Source organism: Beta vulgaris, chromosome 7 (genome assembly GCF_026745355.1).
Source record: "Beta vulgaris subsp. vulgaris cultivar EL10 chromosome 7, EL10.2, whole genome shotgun sequence".
Lineage (NCBI taxonomy): Eukaryota > Viridiplantae > Streptophyta > Magnoliopsida > Caryophyllales > Amaranthaceae > Beta > Beta vulgaris.
The window spans coordinates 49,501,844-49,525,272 of NC_079208.1; the positions used below are offsets into that span (position 1 = coordinate 49,501,844).

General features: G+C 36.0%; 2 protein-coding genes and 1 long non-coding RNA gene across 3 annotated transcripts; all 3 read left to right on the top strand.

Moving 5' to 3' along the window:
* Nucleotides 1–5,394: 5,394 nt before the first annotated feature.
* LOC104883593 (uncharacterized) lies at nucleotides 5,395–6,736 on the top strand. The gene is made up of 2 exons (XR_788586.3): nucleotides 5,395–6,008; nucleotides 6,304–6,736. It is a non-coding gene; the product is annotated as an uncharacterized LOC104883593 (long non-coding RNA).
* A 5,974-nt stretch (nucleotides 6,737–12,710) lies between these two features.
* On the top strand, nucleotides 12,711–14,375 carry LOC125492024 (GDSL esterase/lipase At4g10955-like). The gene is made up of 2 exons (XM_048634117.1): nucleotides 12,711–12,772; nucleotides 13,787–14,375. The coding sequence occupies exons 1-2, from the start codon at nucleotides 12,711–12,713 to the stop codon at nucleotides 14,373–14,375; spliced, it is 651 nt and encodes a 216-aa protein (XP_048490074.1).
* Nucleotides 14,376–17,886: 3,511 nt separating this feature from the next.
* LOC104886319 (uncharacterized) lies at nucleotides 17,887–19,387 on the top strand. Its single transcript, XM_048634118.1, has 4 exons — nucleotides 17,887–18,276; nucleotides 18,369–18,420; nucleotides 18,502–19,059; nucleotides 19,146–19,387. The coding sequence occupies exons 1-4, from the start codon at nucleotides 17,887–17,889 to the stop codon at nucleotides 19,385–19,387; spliced, it is 1,242 nt and encodes a 413-aa protein (XP_048490075.1).
* Nucleotides 19,388–23,429: the final 4,042 nt, after the last annotated feature.

The window sequence follows — 23,429 nt, forward strand, 5'->3', positions numbered from 1 at the left end:
ATTAATGATTTATTTAAAACTTTCCTTATCTTGTAAATTACTTTGCTAGTCATATTAGATTAGGGAATATTATTTAGATGAGTTTTCATTCTTTTTTCTCTCTCCTCCCTTTTGACGTTATTTTTTATTTCTTTAGGTTTTAGTTTTAGTTTCTTCTCCTCTTTTTCTCCCCTCTCTTTAGTTTAAACCCTAGTTTTTCATGTTCATCTAATTCATTATTTTATTATTTCATTCTCTCTCTTCATTGATTTCTTTAATTATGTTTTCTTTCTCTTTCTAGATGTAGTTTTTATTCTTTATTACATGATTGAATAGTTTTTATTTCTAGGGTTTGGGAATCCATGTTTATATGATATGATTATTGATTGATATTTATTCATGGTTTGATTAATTATTGATTTCTCTAATTGATTAGTGTTTTATTGTTAATCTTGCAATCTGATCAATTGTCTAATTAAATATTGTTAATATCGAGTCATAGATCGAGAGATAGTACTCTTTAGAGGCTTACCTACAATTAGCAAATCTGATTATGTTGAGCGACCGTACTAGCATATGTTGATTTGAGAGCGTTAATGCCTGACCAAGGATTAACCTGTGCTCTAGATATATGATTAATTGAACTGTGATGATATTTTGATAGTTTATAAGTATAAACATGGTGAACCATTACCCTAGATCCTTTTTAGTTTGATTTTTGTAGTTTGATTAGCTTAGAACTTTAATTCAGATATTTGTGATCTTGTTTAGTTTCTCCATCCCTTAGAATAATATTAAAACGACATCTTCTGTGGATTCGACCCTACTTACCCTACTACATTGTTAGAAGGTTTTGCAGGAATTATCTTTGACGGGTGTACGACATCCTATCAAATTTTGGCGCCGTTGCCGGAGAGACGGTATAGTTTTATTTAGTTTTTATTGTTGGTGAAATTGAATTGTGTATATATTTTATTTTTATTTTTTTGTGATTTTTTTTGTTTTCCTCTCTGTTTAGTGTGTTGTTATGGAGTCGTATAATTCTAGTTCAGACGGGGATGTTTTTTCTAATTATCAAGGGCAATATGATTATTCTAGGTATTATAATGCGAATGATTATGTTTATGATGCATCATATGATTGTCAAAATTTACAAAATCTGTGCATGAATTCTTATGAATATTCTCATTACCCTAATGAGTCTTATGTGCCTGATTATACCCAATGTTATCAATCTGAAGAGAATAATTATTTTCAACCTGAAATATCAGAGCGTCAGGAACTTTTTAATATGATGAAAGAGTATATTGTAAAACAACATGAAGATTTAAATGAATTAGCTCATGATTACCAAAACATAGCGAAATCTATTGAATTTCTTGTTGTGCATCAATCTACTAACCAACAGGTGATACTTGATGATACTGATATTAATGTTGAGAATTATAATATGGAAGAAAAAGATATTGATTTGACTCACGATAATTTGGTAGAAGGTAAGGGTGTAATTGGTAGTTTGTGTCTCTATGTTGACGAATCTATAGTTGAAAGGGAAGTGTCTGACACTTTTTCGATAATCTTTTCATCTGCATATGAGTCTAAAGTTGAGAGTGAAATAGTGCATGAGTCTTTGTCGGTTCCATCTGATACTGTTTTTGAATCTCATGTTCCATTCTCTGAAAAACTTGACATTATTCCTTCATCTTCTATATTATATCCTCCATCGTTCTTTCTTTGTCCCCCTTTGAATGACTCTCATGACCATGTAACTAATGTAAACTTAGTTTCTTTTCTTTCTTTTGAGTCATATAAAAATACTAACAATTTTTCTTTTTCTCCTTGTAAATATAACTTTTCCTTCGATTTTGTCTTTTTGTAGTTTTAGTAATTCTTTAGTACTAACTTTTTTCATTTTTTCTTTCTATTCTTATATAATATGCTCTGAGATGTCTGCAGGAACATATGATAAGCTTCTTAGAGCATTGAACTATTATGAGTAATCTACTAATCTTGAACGGTCATGCAAGACCTTAAATTTGGCGCTTCTCGGGAGGCAACCCAAGCATTAATTTATTTTCTCTCTTCTTCACTAGTGGAAAAATGAAGAAGGGCTGCGCTAAAAAAGGCATGTAGGGCTGCGCTTTTTGACAACAGCCCTTTCAGTAGCAGCCTTTCACTTTTTAAGTAGGGCTGCGCTAGAAAAGCGCAGCCCTTAAGCTAGAAGGGCTGCGCTAGTTAGGAAAAAGCGCAGCCCTTCTAGCTTAGAAGGGCTGCGCTAGTTAAAAAAGCGCAACCCTTCTGAGCTAGAAGGGCTGCGCTTTTTCCTAACTAGCGCAGCCCTTCCTACCAAAAAAAAAAAAAAAAAAAAATTTTTGACATTTTTTTACTCATAATCTCACATTTTCTGAAATTAAACAGAAGAGAAGAGAAACGAAACGAAAATACTAAACCCAAAACAATAAAAAGAATGAAACGAAAATGAAAAAAAGGAACAAAAACTAATATACAAAGAGAAGTATACAAGAAGTATACAAGAACATTAATCAAAACAAAGATGAAAATACAAGAAATTATATACAAAGAGAAGTATACAAGAAAATTAATCAAAAAAAACAAAGAGAAGTATACAAGAACATTAATCAAAACAAAGAGAAGTATACAAGACCATTAATCAAAATATATAAACAAAGAGAAGTATACAAGAACATTATAGATCTGAAAATACAAGAACTACCTCCAAACATTAACCTAATAATGTTTAAATACATAAAACAAAACCCTAATACATAATTTAAGGGAAAAAAAAATTCGGAAAAACTTAAAATGGCTATTTGGAGGCTTAAACGAACTCGGATGGCTTAAAAAGCCTAAACGTCACGTTGGCCCGTTCCGCTTCCGAAAAGGTATCACAATAGGCAATCGGACTCCGTCGCCATGTTTAGTGCAAATCATTTCAAGGTTTTTGTCGCAAATGTTTATGAGAGTTTTTGAGAGAGAAGAGAGGATGAGAGAGAAGGAGGAAAGGAATAATGAGGGACGTGAGAGAGGAGAGAAGAATGAGGGATAATATATTTGACGAATCCCCGCTCAATATTTCAAAGCCCGCGATTTCGAAATTTCAAATTTTTTCAGGAAGGGCTGCGCTTTTTTAAAAAAGCGCAGCCTTACATAGCAGAAGGGCTACGCTTTTTGAAAAAGCGCAGCCCTTCACTTAGTAGGGCTGCGCTTTTTTAAAAAGCGCAGCCCTTCAAACCTACAGAAGGGCTGCGCTTTTTTAAAAAAGCGCAGCCCTTCACTAGTAGGGCTGCGCTTTTACGAAAAGCGCAGCCCTTCCTGCGCAGCCCTTTCTGTTTTTTCCCCTAGTGCTTTTCTTTATTTTTTATTATGATTTTTGTCTTTGTCTTTGTTTCTTGTTTTCTCACTTTGGTGTTTTTTTTTAGTTTGTGTTGTAGGTGAACCGAGATTAAGAAAAAAAAAAAAATTCTGCTGGGCCCGCTGGCCTGCCAGCGCTGGCTGGTTGGTTGCTGTTCAGGTTTAAAAGAAAAAAATTCGAGGAGACGACGCCGCACGCACGTCGAGAGAGAAAGAGGAACGACAGCACTGCCGCACAACCTTTCCTTCTCCGACGAACTGCCGTCCTCACCGGAATCCGTCATCAGCCAGTCACGGACATCGAAAAAGTTAGACAACCTACAATATAGGACTACAACAGGGCTAAACACTCAATTGAAAATACAGGAGATATATACTACATAAGCCAAGCATCGAAACAAGCTCGATCAAAGCCGCATAGCATGTCATGTATCACAATCGACTCTCCAATCATACCACAAACCATCTCCCCCAAGCTGGATTTAACCAAACCTGACAGACCTCACTATAGTCATGTGCGCTCAAATCTCTCATGTGTTTAAAGCATAAATGATGACACTCAACCTAATCAAGTCGACTCATCAGATCGGATGAAGCAAATACTCTTTAAATTTGACTTTTTGACTCACTTAATACTCAACAATACAATACATGATGATCAAGAGGACTTTTAGGGGTTGTAATAAGGCTGAGGTTAAAGGTATGGAAAATAATTTGGGAATTATGGTGGAAAAACCAAGAAGGGGGAGCATCATTTAACTGAAAACATGACCATGAAAGGTCATAACAACTCCTATCTCACTCGGGCATATCAAGCTTTTCTTCAAAAGGAGCGCGTTCGCGGGATGGCTCTCGTGAATGATGATCATGTATTTGCTGTCAAAACTTACCCTGAATGTATTGACAAATTCAAACTCGTGTGTTCTCACTACAAGAAACGGGGGCACGAGATGGCTACGTGTTTCAAAATTCATGGTCGACCTGCTTGGCATGAGGAGAAATTTGGGAAGAGTGCAGGGCTTGCCTCACCCGCTGCTGCTAGTTCGTCTCAAACTGTTACTATTGAGGCTGAACGTGACCTTCCACAGCTGTTGTGCTTGCCAATGTTGTCCATGGCAGCGCTCAACAGCCCACTGCCCCCTGTAAATAATGACATGCATGGTGCTAGCAGCAGTGCCGGGGGGATCTTTCTTTGCTTCCTTGACCATGAACAGGTTCAAGCTCTTCTTAATTTGATAAATGAGGCTTCAAAGTTTTGTTTTAGGGTGGCTTTAATATTCACCGCTCTATTGCATTTTAGCTACTAATTATGATTGGTTTATGATTTTGGTTTCTAGTACAGATCTCGATACAAGGGGCAATTCTATGTTCTTTGTCAAACAAAACATATAAGATCTAAGGCATAAATATATACATTTAATATGTACTTTAAATCATATATATTTAACTTTTTTTTCAAAATAAAAATATGATCTTGTCTATAAATAATTTCTTTCTTATAAACATTAATATAAGATTGTAGATTAATTTATTAGTGCATTTATATTTCAAATGAAAAATTTTGTGAATTCGAATTGTAACACAATCGTTTTAATGGTTTAGATTATGTCATTTCATTGTTTAATCTATAGGTGCATAATTTATTCTCATAAGGACATCAATGACTTGATTACACGCTTCATAGAATAATGTAGGTAGATAGACACACAATTTAACTTGTGAAAAAATTCTCAAACCAAGGCAAAGAATCCACAAACGACGAGCACCCAAAAATCCAGTATGAAAAAAGAGAGTACATAAACCTAAATTATTAGAGTGAGTAATAAAAATTACAACTCTTACTGCCGATGTTGAATACGTTGCAACTGCATCATGTTGTGCACATGTATTGTGGGTAAGACAACAACTTCACGATTTCGGAGTTGTGATTGATAATGTGCCAATTATGTGTGATAATACAAGTGCAATAAATATCTCAAAAAATCCGGTTCAACACTCACGTACCAAACACATTGAAATAAAATATCATTTTTTGCGTTATCATGTAGAAAAAGGTAATATTACCCTTGAAAAACTAAGTGAGAACATGTCTCTCAAATTATATTAGGACTCACAACAAAGCTATTGATGCTGTTCTAATAGTATCCACCTAAGTTGCTTCATAAATTTTCTTGAAAAAACCATATATATGTACCACAATTTTTACAAATTAATGTGATGTTGCTTTGACAATAAACACAATTATTTCAAAATTTTTATCAAATGTTTTTTAAACGTTCAAGGCCCTCATGAATTTCAGTTTGCAACCCCTTTCCTCACCCTTATTCCCTCCAAGCCATATCACCACACACAAAAAAAATAAACAGCCCATTTGTTCAAAACCCCTAACCCCAGCCCAGTAGCCTACATTCCCCTCATCACCAAACCCGTGTCACCCCCTTTGTTTTTTTTTTCATTTCAAAATTTCGGGCAAGAAAACCCTCTTCTTCCCTCACCTTCTCCCTCCTTTTCTTTCTCTTTCTCCAACCCTAACAATGGTGAAAATGAAGACCACCCGAAAACCCCCCAAAAAACTCGCCCGCAAATCGCCGGTGAAATCTACCACTGAACACCTTCGGCGTCCAAGACCACCAAGAAGCGCCGCCTCTCCTCTGCAGGTAAATCCCCCTATCGCCCTTCTACCTCCACGGCTACTAAGAGGCTGAAAATTTCTGCCCCTCTTGGTTGTCTCGTGGTGAATTTTTGTTTCTTTCTGATTCCCTTAGTACTCAAGGATGACATAATTATAATGATGCGATTTATAATGATCCCCTGGTTTTCCCCTTATGGTTTGTGGCTCACCAAGGTGTTTATGGCTTATGTAATTCTGAATGAGTGATGGAGTGTTAAGTAAAATGGAGTTTTGTTTGATGGGGGGTTGAGTTACTAAAGAAATATTTTCTTGGATTTCAGCCTAAGGAGGCGTGTGTTGGGTGCCTCAAAATGCAGGAGGAACTTGCCTATATGAACAAACTGCTTCAGCAGCTTCTTGCTCGGCAACGCGCTCAGGATCGGTTGGCGAGACAGCGGCATCGGGAACTCATGTCCGCCCTTTCCAATTCCAATGCTCCTTAACCCTCCTGTATACTGATCTTTGATGTTGGGTTATGTTTTTTTTGTTGATGTTGTATGGTTGCATTTTGGTACTTTGTGAAGATTGTGAATTGGTGGATCACTGTAGCACCAGCATCACTAGTCTCTCACTGTTTGAGGCTTTGAGCTACTAAAACATTTGGTTTCTAGCTCTCATTTTGTGTAGCTTTGGTACTTTTTGTCTGTTTTTGTATGGTGATTATTGGTGCTTGTTGGATTATGCTATGAGTGAAGTTACATGTTATTTTCCTAATGTGTGATTAATGATGCATATGTTGAGGGGGGAATATTGTTTATTTGTCATCATAAAAAATGGGCAATTTGTTGTGACTCTAAGTTAATATAATTTTGATGATGATAAGCCCATGTATGACATAACATGTATGTGTGTAACAGTGATTCAAGAAAGCCATCAAGATTACGCATTCATGAAAGATTAAAGAACGTAAGTTTAGATTTGTTATACTCTTAGTTACAATTATGCAATGTAAAGTTTTGGAACCTTGTGCTAAATTAAAAATGTGAAATTGATGGTTATCTATTTTCTTAGAGTTAAGAAAATAGGTAGGTATATTTATTTTATGTATCGATATAAAAAGGGGGTTCTAGTTTCAAAATTGAGTTTATTAAAGAAAACGTTTTTTATAAAAAATCGGTTTCAAAAAAAGGATTTTGTAAAGACCGATTTAAAGAAAACGTTTTATAAAAGAATTTTGAAAACAAAAGGAAGTTTAATAAAGAAAATAAGATAAATTAGATAACAGTTGATTACTAGTTGACTTGGAGAATTCTTATCAAGAAAAAAATCCGCTTTTATAAAAGATAAAAAAATGTTTTAAAAAAGGAAAAGTTTTACAATCCGACTTGCGTGAATCCGGTTCACACTAAAAATAGTGTGGACCAGGCCCATGCACGTGACCATAACACATCATATATCACTTTAACATACACTATATCACTTTAACATACACTATATCATTTTAACACACATTAAATCACTTTAACATACACTATATCACTTTAACATACACTATATCAGTGTAACATACACTATATCATTTTAACACACACTATATCACTTTAACACACACTATATCACTTTAACATACACTATATCATTATAACATACACTATATCACTTTAACATACACTATATCACTTTAACATACACTGTAACATACACTATATCATTTTAACATACACTATATCATTTTAACATACACTGTATCATATCAATATACACTATCATAAACTCACGTGATATGGATCGGGTGCACACTAATTAGTGTGCACCGGGTTCATATTAGTTTTTTTAAAAGTTTTATCCCTTAATCTTAGGAATAAAAGATAATCATATCTTGGAGAAGGATTTTCATTATGAAAATAATTTATAAAAGGGATAGAAATTCAGAATAAACTCACATTTTTAGATTTTTGATTTCGGAGATTTTGAGAGTTGAAAACTCATTTCCAAAGCATAGAGTGGGGCACAGAGTTCTAGTCAGCTTAGGTTACTTATACAACGTTGGTGAATGTCATCTGTTTTGCTTCAATAAGAAGCACGTTTTTGAGGATTTATTCTTTCTGTAATTTCAATTATTATAAAAAGTAGCAACGCTTAGAGTTAAGTGTTGGGGAGCACTACTAGAGTTAGTAGTGGGGTAATCATATTGTATCAAGAGTTTGATATTTGAGGATTCAAATAATAAAAGAGTTTGTTTGTGTGGATGTAGATATCAAAGGTGATATTGAACCACGTTGTTTCCTGTGTCTATTATTTGAATTTGTTGTTTTCGTATTTTGATACAAGTTAGTTCTCGCAAAAACATAAATCGGAGAATTTACGAGTGAATAACACAGTGTAAGGCACTGTGCTATAGCAGTGTTTTTGCGAAAAACGATTAGTTTTTGTCACTCAATTCAACCCCCCTTCTTGAGTGTCACATTGTACTCCAACAAAGAAGGATACCAAATGTTTGGAGTTTTCCTTTGTATATTATATGGATGATCCGATCTGCAACGATCATGATTGAAAATTGTTTGATTGCCTTTCTCTTTTTTTGAGGAATGAATCAAAAGAGATTAGATTTGGTTAAACAATGTGTGGTTGGTAAATAAGGATCGATATTTAGTAAGGTACATATTAGATTCGACTCTATCCAACCTTTTTTTGGTTTACTTCAACATTCACCACATATCTTATTGTTGCTGAACAGTTTTTGGATATCAAACGTACCTCACTAGAAGATAATTTTAATGTGGTTTGTTGCCCTCTCTTTTGCAAAATAGCACCCGTTGCTCTAACTAGCTAGGGGTATTCATTTTTTTTTTATGCTTTAGTTAGAAATTGGATGGATGCATGAGTGAATTTGTGGTGATTGTTTGTTCATCCGATTTGAAATTTCGGATCGGAGAAAGTTTGATCCAAATCTAATACATAAATCTTGGATATTCAAAATATCGGATCGGATATCCGATGATTAGAATATTTAAAATTTTATGTGAAAAGCTCAAGAATTGGACTGGATCATTGGATATTTTCGAATATCCGTTTATGAAACCGAATATTTTCGGATATTCGATTATAAAATCGGATATTTCGAATTGTCTTCAAAAAATATCCAAAAATATCTGCATGTTTGAGATATTTTCGAGAATTTGAAAATGAAAATTTTCGATCCATATCCGATCTGAAAATTTTTTAGATATCCGATCTGAAATAAATCAACACATTTTTTTTGGGCTTGGTTGGGCTTCTGGGTGTGTGGCCCTGTGCGAGGGCAGCCCAGAGGTAATTCTTCTTACTCGGGTCCCCGAATGGGGGCCAAAAAAAAAATACATTTAATATGTACTTTAATTATATATTTTTAAATTTTTTAAAAATAGAAATATTATCTTGTTTATAAACAATTTTTTTCCTATAAGAATCAATATAAGATTGTAGATTAATTTATTAATGCATTTATATTTCAAATGAAAAATTGTGAATTTGAGTCGTAACACAATCGTCTTGATTGTTTAGATTATGTCATTTCATTGTTTAATCTATAGGTGCATAACTTATTCTCAGAAGGACATGAATGACTTGATTACAATCATCATCTTCTATTTTCATAATTCATAATTCATAAATGTTCGTTTCCTGTCTTCTTTTTTTAAACCACTCATAATACCTCATCAAGATATGGTTGCATATCTTAAAATGATTAAATAATTAAAAGCTACTTAATTTATGAATATTTTGTTATGGTTATGTGTGAGTGGAAGTAAATATGTAGAGGGAAACTCTGTAGCCCATAATCTAGCAAAACTCATCCCTTTTGGGATTGAACAAATTTGGGAGAACCACTCTCCTCTGGAAGTGGCTCCCTATGTCTTGATGGATTCTTTATCAATGGAGTAACATGTCACGCTTTTCCCCTCAAAAAAAAAAAAAAAATATGTAGAAGGCGGGAAAAGTAAATAAAGTTGGATATAAGGAAAGAAGAATAATGTATGTAGATAGACACACAATTTAACTTGAGAAAAAAATTCTCAAACCGAGGCAAAAAATTTACAAACGACGAGCACCCAAAAATCCAGTATGAAAAAAAGGTACGTAAACCCTAAATTATTAGAGTAATAAAAATTACAACTCTTACAAACTACTTCCTCCGTTCTTTTGCTATTGCAACAATAGGATTTTTACACTATTCACTCACCATCCTTTAACTATTGATTGTAATTTTTACATAAGGAAAAAATAATCATGTAGGGTCTTGTTAGAATAATCTCGACATATACTTCCAAAATATCAAATTTGTATAATTTTTACTAAAAAGAGAATAAAGATATTAATAGTTCAAGTTGTGCATTTGCAAGTGTGAAACTCAATTGTTGCAATAGATAAACAACGGAGGAAGTAGATGATAATTATAAGCTCACCAAATGGGATTAGTTAATACTCCTTCCGTCCCATAATATAGTGCTTCATTTCCATTTTGGGTGTCCCAAAATATAGTGCTTGGGTTCTATATTTAAATCCATATTTTTTTCGTGATTTGCCTAGAAAAACCATATCATCATCATTTGTTTGTTTCTTGGCCTTATTTTTTTGCTTTGATTATTCAACCCAAGGGTTACATTTAATACTCTTTTACCAATTATTCTTCATTTTCTCTCCTAAGATCACCTTCTTCCACACAATAATTATTTTAATAATAAAAAGTCTTTACTTTCCTCTTAGATTCTATTTACCTTAATTCCCGTGAAAAAATGGAATCAAACACTATATTATGGGACGGAGGGAGTAGTTATTAAGGAGATTGTGTGTAAAAAAAATACATAAGTGTTATATACAGCAAAAAAAAAAAGGCTAAATACAGCATCTAAAATTATGTCTAACTTAACCATGGTTAATTTAATTTTTTTTAATAATATAATTGCACAATTATTACTCACCCCATAGAAAATTTGAGAATATAAGTTCACTCACCACAAACACTTTTTCCTTTACCGCGTAAGTCATATTTTATATTTTTCGGGTCGCGATTATGAAAATGGGGTCATTTATCATAGATGACCCCCCCTTAGGGAGGTCATTTGTCATAGATGATCCCCCCAAAGCGGGGTCATTTGTCATAGATGACCCCCCCCCCCCTCAAAGATATGTTAGTCTTTTAATATATTTTGCTGTATTTAGCTTTTTTATTTTGTTGTATATAGCACATCCCAAAAAATATATGATCTGTTCAAGGATTATTGCCACCTCTTTTTTTTATCCAGTTGCTCACTCTGACTTTTGCACATTTCTCATAATTTGTTTTAAGCTTAAATTTATACTAATAGAATATAATAAACGAGTTGTTGGGCCTAACTGCCTAAGGTAATACCCGAGTAATTTCATCTTAAGCATAAGTTATAGTTTCCTAATTGGATAATTACTTACAAAGTAAGAAGTCAAGGGTAATTCAAGCCCTTTAATAAACATTATAAAACTAAAAATTACTTAAAAGAAAAGAATCCATCGGAGGTTATAAGCCTTGTTTGGCACTAGCGTTTGAGGTAGCGGTTAGCGGTTGGACAAGATTGAAACGCTACTTAAGAAAATTATGAGTGTTTGGTAAGGTAGTGGTTGTAGTAGCGGATAGCAGTTGGAGTAGATTATGAGTAGAGGTTGTGGAACGTTACTAAAAGTAATGTTTGAGGTTTAGAGGTAGCGGTCTACCAAATAAACCCTTCATAAAAGCATAAAGTAGAATTATTAACCAATGTTTTTTTTTTGTCTTTCACAATTCCAACAGCTACTTTTGTCAAACACTTCTAATTAAACCACTAATTTAATCGCTGACCGCTGACAGCTACTAGTAGACCGCTAGCAGCTACCCCAACCAGCTACAGCTACTAGAACCGCTAACAGCTACTAAAACTGCTAGTTTTGCCAAACATGCCCATAATGTCAATTAGAAATGTTGATGTTATGCGGCTATTGAGAATGAAAAAGTCTCATGAAAATTTTAGCTTCAAAAATTTGACCCATGATAATGCCACCTAAAAATAAAATCCTCAATTGGGGAATTGGGATTGAATTTCTATTATGTATATACCGAGTTAACCGACAAAATGTCTAATACTCAGAATAATATTTATGAGATTGTACTCATCAGCTCAATTATACTTGCATATGAGCAACCAAACCCAACATATTTATTGTGGAGTAAAGGCTCGATATCAACTTGAAACATTTTCTCTTTTACCTTTAATATACCCACAGTACTATATACTATATAGTATATACTCAAATTATCGTAGACTATTTCTACTATTTTTTTGATCTATTTCCACACGCTTAAAATCAAAATTTGATGGATTTGGAGACTCGCTCCAACTTCATCCCATTTGCCTTTGATGCATCCATGCATGCATCATCATATGTCAACAGCCGTAAAGTGAGAAGAAAGTGACCTTGTCTCACTTTTAAGATGGTTGGAGAATTAGAGGCATTAATGTCTTTGACTTAATTAATTCAAAAAGGCAGAAATTGGCAGCACACATAAAGTCAACTCATCTACCTATATATATTATGTCCCAACTTCCGAGTCTATGCATTCTAAATTATAGAGCAAGCTATACTTCAATATATATCTCACTCTTACTAGTTAGCACCTCATCTTCTTGGTCATTTTTATAGGTGGTTTTCATCATATTGTTATTATTTTTATTATTTGATTTTTGGAGAATATAGAGAAATGTTTCAAAGCGAAGATTTTGGATCGTGTGTTCCTAGTTTTCTCACTTCAAATGTTAATGGGTAATTCTTTTAAACCTTTCTCTTTTCTTTTTTTGTTTTATAGTTCTATTTTTATGTAGAGATGACAAACTATTATTGTGAAAATTAATTTTATATAATTTGATAATATGCAGTTTGGGTCAAATTTGAGAGAGTAGTTTGGTCAGATGAACTAATTAACTTTACTAAGACTAACTAACTTTTATGTATTTTGCTACAAATATAAGTATTTCTTTTAAACTTAGCTTTTAAAGTGTTTTGTATGAATCTTTCTTGGCCCAATTTTCTATTTATTATTTGTATTGGAAGTAAAATGCTACCAATAAATCAACCACCTTCATTACTATAATGAGATTGGAGAAAAATCCGACCATTAGAAAAGTGAAATCTTAATAATTCTTGTTATACTTTAGGTCTTTTAATTTAGAAAAAAAGCAAATAGATGGAAGGGAGTGTAATGGATGGAGTAATTTGAAGAAATTGAAATTATTGTTTACCATATATAATTTGTGTACACTTTACCATATGTTATTGTCATATTATTAATATGCATGGCCTATCACATTTTACTCAAAAATTCAAAATATAATATTATGACCAACCAAAAAGACAATAATGTGATAGACATTTTGTCACTCAAATTACATGATAGAGTATAAATCTATTCCTGTAGCCTCAACCATCAGCTTAAGCTTTTGGTTGAGTTGGTTATTTGACATATCAAGAGCCAGCGTGACAAAAAGGTCACGGGTTCAAATCTCATCCACCCTTCATTTCTCAGTGGAATATTCAACCTCAGGTATGAGGGAGACCTGTGCTGCATCCACACTTCAAGTCTAAAGGGCTCTTGCGTAAGGGGGCGTGAGAGTATAAATCTATTCCTGGGGCCTCAACCATCAGCTTAAGCTTTTGGTTGAGTTGGTCCTTTGACATTGCATAACATTAAATTTGGTTGTGCTGCATGCATGTTTCCTAAGTGTGAAGCAGTACTATGAACATTGTTCACTTATCTACATGAATATTATTACATTGCAGGCTACTGAAAAAGTATACGACATCAATAATGGCTTGTTTGGTTAAGGGAGTGTACCTTGCAGAAAGAGATAGACAAGAAGTGAGACAAGGTAATCAAGAGACAGCCCCAGCTTGGTGGAAAGCTTTTAATTTCAAATGCATCAAATTCCTCAAAGATGCAGTAGATTCCTCCATTTTTGGGGCCATCTTTGAGAATATGGATCCACAAGATGCATCTCCTACGCATGTAATTGCAATCCGAGGCACGATGCTTAAACCAAAAACAGCAATACGAGACGTCTATTTGGATGCAAAGATTGCCCTAAACGAGCTAAGTCATAGGCATAGCTCTCGGTGCGAAATCGCATTAAAAGCAGTAGAAGGCATAATAGTAAGAAGCACAAACTTTACAAATATATGGTTGGCAGGGCATTCGTTAGGTGCATCTATAGCATTACAAACAGGAAGAGACATGGTTAAAAAAGGTTATGAGCTAGAAACTTATCTTTACAATCCTCCATTCCCTAGATTTCCCTTGGAGATAATCAATTGTCAAAAAGCTAAGGACGGGGCACGTATTATGCGAAGTGTTGTAAAAGCCGGTGTTTAATTCACTTGCTTATAATGAAACAGATGAGTATGATTCGTTTACTTTACTCAACTCTTGGACGCCACAGTTATTTGTAAATCTGGAGGACATGATTTGCTGCGGGTATATAGGGCATTTCGAGCATCGAAATACAATGGAAAGATGGGGCGTCCGGCTTGGGTGAGATTGAAAGGAGAGCAACTAAAAGTTCGGTTGTGTGTGCATTATTGGGGAGAGATAGTGAGGCTTCACATCTAATTCCATCGGCTTTAGTTACTACGAATACTACAAAACATGGTTGCTCGCATGACCTTTGCCGGTGGTGGGAAAAAGAAGTTTATGAGATGCCCATGCATTACGTATATAGTAAAAATTGAAAGAACTTTTCGTAAGGAAAATCACTGCTTATTACCATGGTAATTAATAGAATCTCGCAAGTCATCATTCAACTGATTTTCTTCACTCTTCCATCACTCAATATCATAGCTAATATGGTAATGGTGGCGATGCAAATTTATGAAGAAGCTCACATATTTAGTTTTTAGAGACAATTGACACTGACATAAATTTAGGAAGTACATTTATTAAGATAGTATGACCGATTTCTTGATTATTTTTTTTATGAAAAAAAATATGAATGTATTGTTCTTTAATTTTCTCGTAGCTAGTATTTTTTGTTTTTTAAATAGTGGAGGAAAATATAAAGTGTAATAACTATAACATTTGATGGAGATAAGGAATTTCATCAATGAATTGAGCACGCATTTATTCGTCAGGTTCCCTTTTGTACATATGAAATGTAATTGTTATTATTATTATTTTTGGTAAAATGTAAGTTTTATATTACCAAAAAGACTATGAAGAGGTCACCTAAATACAGAAGCAAACAAGAGGACTTCAAACAGGCAAAAGTCCAAACATTACAGCAACACACCAAGCAACAAACAAAACCCCAAATCAGTTACAAGCAATTACAAGATTCTGGAACCAAGACTTATCAGCATCAGGCCATTTAAAATCTAGGATTTTTAAACTAGAATAATACAAACTTTGGCCGGTTCTCTCGCAATAATACAAACTTTAAATTATTTTTTAATAATACAAACTTTAGGCAAAAATTCCTACAATGGGTCAAGTTTACTGGCAACCGGATATGAATTTGCAACATGCATGTGTCTGTTGACTTTTTTTAATGAATTTCCCTCCCAAAATTTGTTGACTTCTCGCAAAAGACAAAACCCCCCAGAATTTCGAACTCTCCTTCACCAACCTCTGTCACTCCGCCATAACTTTTCTCTCTCCGTCATTACTGAGCGCACCAACCTCGACATTGACGTTTCAACCCCAACAGAAGGACAAGACGAGAAAGACGACATTGTTATGTGCAAGGTAAAAATTCGAAACCTAAACTTTTAAATTCGCTTTTGAAAATGAGTTTTTTTGTGGGTTAAGCTTAAATTGCGGATGTTGTTGGGTTATTTTGATAGAATTGTTGCTTAAAAGTAGGTAGGTTCATCAATTAGCTTCTAATTTGCTAGTAATTCAAGTAAAGCAAGAAATTTTGTGTTGATGTTAACTTTGTTCAATTGAAGAAATTAGGGTTTCTGCTTTGATTGTGTTATTAGATTTAGGGTTTCTGTGTGGATTTTTAATGTTTATTGTTGATTTTGCTCATTATCATACATAATTGTAGGATGCCTGCTGTGACTGTCAAATTTTGGCATGGTGGTGTATTTAGGAACCATGAGAAACGTGGTTTAGTTTATGAGGGAGGTAAATCTAGGACTGCGAGTGTAGAATGTGATGAGTTGTGTTGGTTTGACTTAGAAAATGAAGCAAAAAAATCAGGAAACTATGCAAGGATTAAGGGTCTTTTCTACTTGGTACCAGGACTAGGTTTAGTTAATGGTTTAAGGAGGGTTTATGCAGACAAAGAGGTGTTAGAGATGGCTGAGATTGCTGTTAAGAGTAGGTGTGTTGATGTTTATGCGTACCATAGTGGCCTTTCACCAGAGATCCAGCCCACTGACCCACCTGTTATTCAAAGGTCTTTTCAGTCTTTGCAAAGTGAGCCCAAAACCTCAACTGAAAAGTCCAAAAGCCCAGCTCAAAAATTGATACCCAGAAGAAATACAAGATTATCCTCTTCTACAGTACCACCAACAAAACCTTCCACATCAGCAAGCACAAAAAGTCAGCCTTCCTTTGACTCTTCTCCTAAAGTGAGACCAGATAACCCTAAGAAAGCTGAACCTACTAAGCAGACTTCCCCTCCCAAGCAGACTTCCCCTCCTATACAACCTTCACCTCCACCACCTCCACCACCTCCACCACCTACTAAGCCATCACCACCACCTATTAAAAATAAAAAAAACACCAGGAGGGACCAAGAAAAGACAACCACAAACTTCAACACCCACAGAGCCTTCAGCAACCATACATGCTTCACTAGCAACACAACCTTTACCACCTAAAAAAACTGCACCACCCAAAAAACCTGCACCACACAAAAAACCTTCACCAGCAACACAACCTGCACCATCCATTCAATGCACTGATCCCATCAACACAAACTTCATTGACAGTTATGAATGGTTGGACCTAAGGCTAGAGAGTCCAATCCCTTTGAAAAATCTACTTGGGCTTGATAGTGATGATTTCAGTGATGAAAGTGACCCTAATTATGAACATGATGATGGTGAAACTAGTAATGATGAGGAGGTGAGTGACCTCGAAAGTGAAGGTGGAGTGCCTGAGCTAGAAGAGTTAGAAGGAGAAGATGAAGATGAAGTCTTTGAGATCCCTGAGTCTGACACTAGTGATGATGAGTTCAGAACAGCTAGGAATAGGGTTAGGGAGTGCAACAACAAGTTGCTGAGAATTGCAAAAGAGTTGCAAGAACAAGCAGCAGAAGGTCTGCTTGGTACTCAACAAAAAGAGTCACAATCTGCCCCCACCCTTGAAGAAGGTAACTATAGTGAGTATGAAGAGAGTGGAGATGAAATACACACACCCCCTGAGAGTGAAGAGGATGGTGATTTGACTGTTAGAAAAAAAAAGAGGGTGGGTGAAATTGTGGATCCAAACACTGACTTCTCTAAGTTTAAGTGGTCTGTTGGGCAAAGATTACCTACAAGGGAGGCATTCAAAGAAGCTGTAGCAAAGTGGGCTATATTACAGGGTAGGAATGTGAAGATTAGTCACAGCAACAAGAACAGACAACAACAAATTGGGATTAGGTGCATATCTGGATGCCCTTTTTATTTGTATGCAGCTTGGGACACTAGGAGAGCTACACTAGTTGTTAGGAGAGTTGTAACACATCACACCTGCCATAGAAACATGAAAAAAAACAGACAACTAAAGAGCAGTTGGGTTGCTAAGCAATTGTTGGATGTTTTCAAGGCCAGGCCCCACTGGCCAGCTAAGGAAATAGTTGAAACTATAAGGAGGGCTTATAAAGTTGTTGTCACAAGGGGTTTTGCATACAAAGTGAAGTATGCTGCACATAATTAAGTTATTGCATGGGAGCATGACAGATCATTATAGGAAGGTTATGCCTTATTTGGAGGCTCTTAAAACATCCAGTCCTGGTACAAGTGTGGAGTTGGTTACAACAGTGGGTAAAGGGGGGGCACCTGTTTTTCAGAGGTTTTTTACATGCTTTGAGGGGCTGCAAAAAGGGTTTATGGAGGGATGTAGAAAGGTAATATGTGTTGATGCATGTTTTCTTAAGACTTTTTTGGGTGGACAATTGTTATCTGCTGTGGGGAGAGATGGGAATGAGCAGATGTATCCCATAGCATGGGCAGTTGTAGAGAGTGAGAATAACGAGTCATGGCAGTGGTTTTTTGATCACATTCAAGCTTGCCTACAACTTGGAGATGGTGAAGGAGTTGCCATCATTTCTGATGAACATCAAGTATCCTAAACCACTCCCTTTCCTTGTTTTTTTTCCATTTTGTTCATTTTTTTTTTGTGTGCTTATACTCACTGTTATACTTATTGTTATAGGCTATAGTCAATGCTGTGGCTACTGTTCTACCCAAGGCAGAACACAGACATTGTGCCAAGCATATATTTGCCCTATGGCACAAGTCTTTCAAGGGTGATGAGTTTAAATTGTAATTTTGGAAAATTGCAAAAGCTTATAATCAAGCTGATTATAATGAGGCTCTTGAAGAATTGGGGGTAATCAGTGAAGATGTTGCAAATGCTTTTAAAGCATACAACCCCCAGTTATTCTGCAGGGCATTCTTGGATTGTTCTATGAGGACTAATGCCATCACCAACAACATGGCAGAGACCTTCAATGCATATATTATCAATGCAAGGACAAAGCACCTGCTGTACATGATGGAAGACATCAGAGCTGCTCTGATGCAGAGACTTGTGCTCAAAAGGCAGGAAATGGAGAAGGTTACATCTGCTTTGTGTCCAAGAATTCAAGCCATGTTGGAGAAAGAGAAAGAAAATGCTGCAAAGTATGATGTGCTTCCCTCCACAGACAATTTATTCAATGTCAACTACTATTTGGACCAGTTGGTTGTGGATCTAAATGCAAGGACATGCACCTGTAGGAAGTGGGAGATGAAGGGTGTGCCTTGCTGTCATGCCATTACATTTATTTATTTTCAGAATAAGGAAGCTGAAGATTTTGTTGATCATGTTTACAGGAAGGATGTTTACTTAGCAGCATATGCAGGTAAATCATTTGAACTTGGATTTCTACATTTGTAATTTCGACCTACTGTCTATGATCTCTAACTCCTTTATTGTTAGCTTGTGCAGGTTCCATTCCACCATTAGAAGGGGACAGACATTGGCCAAGGGTGCCATGTGAACTACAACCCCCTCCTATCAAAATAGGTCCAGGTAGACCTAGAAAGAATAGGAGGAGGGACCCTGAGCAAGACCCTAAGAAGCCTGGAACCTTGAAGAGAACTGGATCTGAAATGACTTGCAGCCTATGCAAGGTCAAGGGCCACAATAAAAGGAGGTGTCCAAACAGGGACACCATATACTGTGCCTGAGCCTGCACCTAAAAAACCTAGGGGGAGGCCTAGGAAGGATGGCCAACCGCCACAAGCCACAGCTGAACCTACTACAAACTCAACTCATCACAATGCAACTGCACAACCATCTCAGCTTGGCAGAGGGGGAAGAATGGTCAGAGGTGGAGTTGGCTCCAGGGGAGGTGGAAGAAGAGGCAGGGGAAGGGGAAGGGGAAGGGGAAGGGGGAGGGTCCCAGTTGGTGTGGCCGGGGGTGTTCATTGAGGATGATGGTTCACCCATTCTCAATGTAAGTCATTGTTATTTTTTTTTTTTGTTTCAAAATTTGTTCAACTTGCACCTAACTTGTTCAACCAACATTTTTGTGCAGCCACCAAGATCTGCTGCCCCAGTATGCTTACTGAGCAAGGCTTTCAAGCCTCACAGTCCAGCCAATGCTCCACTCTTCACCAAGCAACTCAGTGAATTAGGGCTATGTTTTTTGGTTATGAACTGCTTTTAGGTAGACTAACTAGGGCTGTCATTTTTTGGTACATTATGTTAATTAATTAGTCAACAGTTTATGACATTTCTACTGATGTATGGATGAGCATTTGACTCTCCTTAGGATTATTTTGAACAGTTGGTGTATGTGAAATTGGATGTATGGATGAGCATTTGACTCAACTTATTTCCATTGCAAAATACCAAACATTTCTCCTCTATTCACCAAATGCAAAATAACATGACAACAACTTCTTTGGTTCCAACAAATTTTTTATATTATAAAGACAAAGGATCAGATTTCTTACAACCACCAATAGCAACCTTATACTCACAACCTTAGAGTAACTTAATGGAATACAAGAAAATGGCAAAAACAAGCCATGAAACAAGCAAAGCCAAGGTTTCTCATTGCGTGACATTTTCAGCACCTCAATATGCAGTTGTGAAAGCTCAGATTTCATTCTTGCACATCTTCTTCCAAGTTGTCCTTTTTAAGCTGCAATTTTTTTTATTTTTTCGGCCATTAAACTCTTCTCATACTCCATCTCAGTTAAGGTAGTCTCCTTCTCAAATAACTGAAATTTAAGATCATCAACTTCACTCCCTTGCTCATTATACCACTTAAAAAAATCACACTTAGTATCCTACAATACAACAACAGTCAATTAGTGGCAATAAAAACCCTAGATTTCCCAAATTTTGTAAAAACATTCAAGTAAAAAAAATAAAATGCTCACATGCCATAAAGGGCACCCATAAAACTTCTGTCCAACATTTGCGCCACGCTTCACAGTATGAAGAACAAGTTCTCTTCCACACGAGCATTTCGCGAAACCTTGAGAATTTCCCCTAGAATCAGAGGAGGAACCTACAGAGGTTTGTCTCCTTGCAGCCATTTACGCTTCAGATTCTCCAATTACAATTGGGATTATTTTGTTATTGAGGACGAAATTTATGGAATCATGAAAATAATTTGAGGGAGGAAGAAGAATTTGAGGGAGGAAGAAGATTTGGGTTTGATGGAGGAAGAAGTTATGACTGGGGAAATAACGAAAAAAAGAGCCTAAATTGATTGTTATAAAAGTCCCTCAACGGTAAGTGCCACATCAGCAGGTTAACTACAACAACAAGTTCATAACTGGTCATGACCCATTGTAGGAATTTTTCCCTAAAGTTTATATGTTTAAAAAATAATTTAAAGTTTGTATTATTGTGAGACAACCGGCTAAAGTTTGTATTATTCCAGTTAAAAAATCCTAAAATCTATACACCCTCTAATTCTACTACAGACATCCAATTGAATTTCTCTAACAATATTGTCGGAATGTTTAACTGCTCCATTCCACAAAGCATGATTTCTTGTCTTCCAAATATGGCAAATCAAGTCGCTAAAGTAGAATAACCCACCTTATGTCTTCTCTTTTGCCTGAATTTCCTCCTCCATCTCTTCCATGAAGTAAAGAGATTTCCATGAGCTTGCAATCTGATTTCTAACCAACTCATAATACCTCCGCAAATTCTAATACTGCAAGGGAATTTAAAGACCAAATACATAGCGATTTCTGCTTCACTTGAACACATCAGACAATCCTCATCATTGCTCACTCTAGTAGTAAACAACCTATCTATTGTTTTCAATTTACCTATCATTATCATCCATGCAATAAAGGAATGTTTAGGCAAATTATACATATTCCACACCCAATGGTGCCAGAACACCTTCAATTGTTGTCCTTTTAGCCAGTTGTAACATTCCTTGACAATATATTTTTTCACCCCATTTTGCCACTGATTCCCCTGATAAGCATGCTTGAACACATCTTTTGCTTTACAAATCTGCTTCCAAACCCAACTGGAATTTTTAAGAGCATTATGACACAACAAGAAAATAAGGTTTCATCGACGGTCAAAATCCGTCAGTAAAAACACGGAGGCCATCGGTATACCGTTTACCAACGGCCAACCGTCGGTAAACGACCGACGGAAAAAACCTCGTCGATAATACAATATTATCATCGGATATTCCGTCGGTAAATATTTACCGACGGATTAAAAGACACACTACAAGAAAATGCTCAGTCAACGACAGCTATTCAGCGACGGCCACAAAAACTGACGTTAAACATGTAATCAGCGACGGTTTATAGCTGACGTCTCTACCGACGGTTTTTTTAAAATCCAGCGTTGGCTTAAACGGTCGCTACAATCAACGACCGTTTTAAACCGTCGGTGAGAAGATTTTTTTTATTTCAGAAATTGAAGGGCTTGGGCGACGGCTCTAAACCGTCGGTGTATTTAGTGAAGCCGTCGCTGAGGCTGACAACTTAAACCCACTAACATCCAAACTCCCACTCAAATTATAGTCGTTACAACCTCCCAGCATTATTCTCTCAAACAACCTCCCAAGTCCCACGCATCAAGAAAACTCCCACGCATTATTCTCTCAAGCCGTCGCCGGCGAAACTGCGACTAAACACCGGCGAACGGCGACTCGACACCGGCGACTTCTCACGCACTCAGAAACTTCTTTCGCTCTCTTTCCCACGCACGCATTCCAAAAAAATCGCCGGCGGATCTGCCTTGAAGTCCATTCCGGCGAATGGCGACTTGAGACCGGCGACAGAAAAATCTTGCCGGCGGTAATTCCTACAGCTCTAGCCTCTATGTTTTTTTTTTTTTTTTTTCTATTACCCTAAAAATTGAGTTTTTGGGATTGAAGGGACCCTGCGCAGTGCCGCCTCGTGATTCACTCCGCCCTTCCGCCGCTACTGCGTAATTCACCCTTCCGCCGCTGACTTTGCCGCCTGCCGCCGTAACTTCCCTCTTCAATCTCAAGTTTGTTGTTGTTTGTTAGTTTGAGTTTAATTTGATGTTGGCTGCTCTGTTTTATTATTGTAATTTTTGATAACAAGCTAAAACCCACAAAATTGAACCCGTGATTAGAACGATCAAATTGTGATGTTGGTTGTTCAATTCATGTTATTGTTGTAATTTATGTTGTTGGTTGTTCTGTCCATAAATGATAGAACTTTTGCTTTTAGGATGGTTAATAATTGAAATTTGAATGAATAGAAGAGTATTACTCCTCATATGGAAGAAGTTTAGGGAGGAAATGGGTGAAATGTTGGAGGAAATAAGAAATTGTAGTTGATCACAAGCGAAATTTCTCACTTCTAAAGGGGGAAAGAGATAATGAAGTGAGAAGAGAAGAGAGAGTTCTGAAGTTATGTTGGTCTAAATTGTTTCAATGCTTTAAATCTGTAGTGTAGATTTATTTTACTTTGTAGCACTAACTCACATAATCAATAGTTCTTATTTATGTAGTTAATATGGCTAGCAGTAGTGATCAGTAGTTTGGATATGGTTGAAACCCAAAGGCGAACTGACGTTTTCTAAACTTTTTGGAGACCAACTTGTTGATCATATGTAGAAGTATTGATTTCACTAGAAGCTGAGTTAGGTTGTCAAAGAAAAAAAAAAAAAGAAGCTGAGATGACTTTTCAACTATCAATTCCAAGAGTTCTTATTTATAGTAGAGTAATTGGTTTTGTGAGTTTACGACTCGTTTGGTTGGTG

Coding starts and splice junctions, on each gene's coding strand:
- LOC125492024 (XM_048634117.1), top strand. CDS start 12,711: ATGTTTCAAAGCGAAGATTTTGGATCGTGTGTTCCTAGTTTTCTCACT. Junction 12,773..13,786: donor CTCACTTCAAATGTTAATGG/GTAATTCTTTTA, acceptor ATTACATTGCAG/GCTACTGAAAAAGTATACGA.
- LOC104886319 (XM_048634118.1), top strand. CDS start 17,887: ATGACAGATCATTATAGGAAGGTTATGCCTTATTTGGAGGCTCTTAAA. Junction 18,277..18,368: donor TCATTTCTGATGAACATCAA/GTATCCTAAACC, acceptor TTATTGTTATAG/GCTATAGTCAATGCTGTGGC. Junction 19,060..19,145: donor TTACTTAGCAGCATATGCAG/GTAAATCATTTG, acceptor TAGCTTGTGCAG/GTTCCATTCCACCATTAGAA.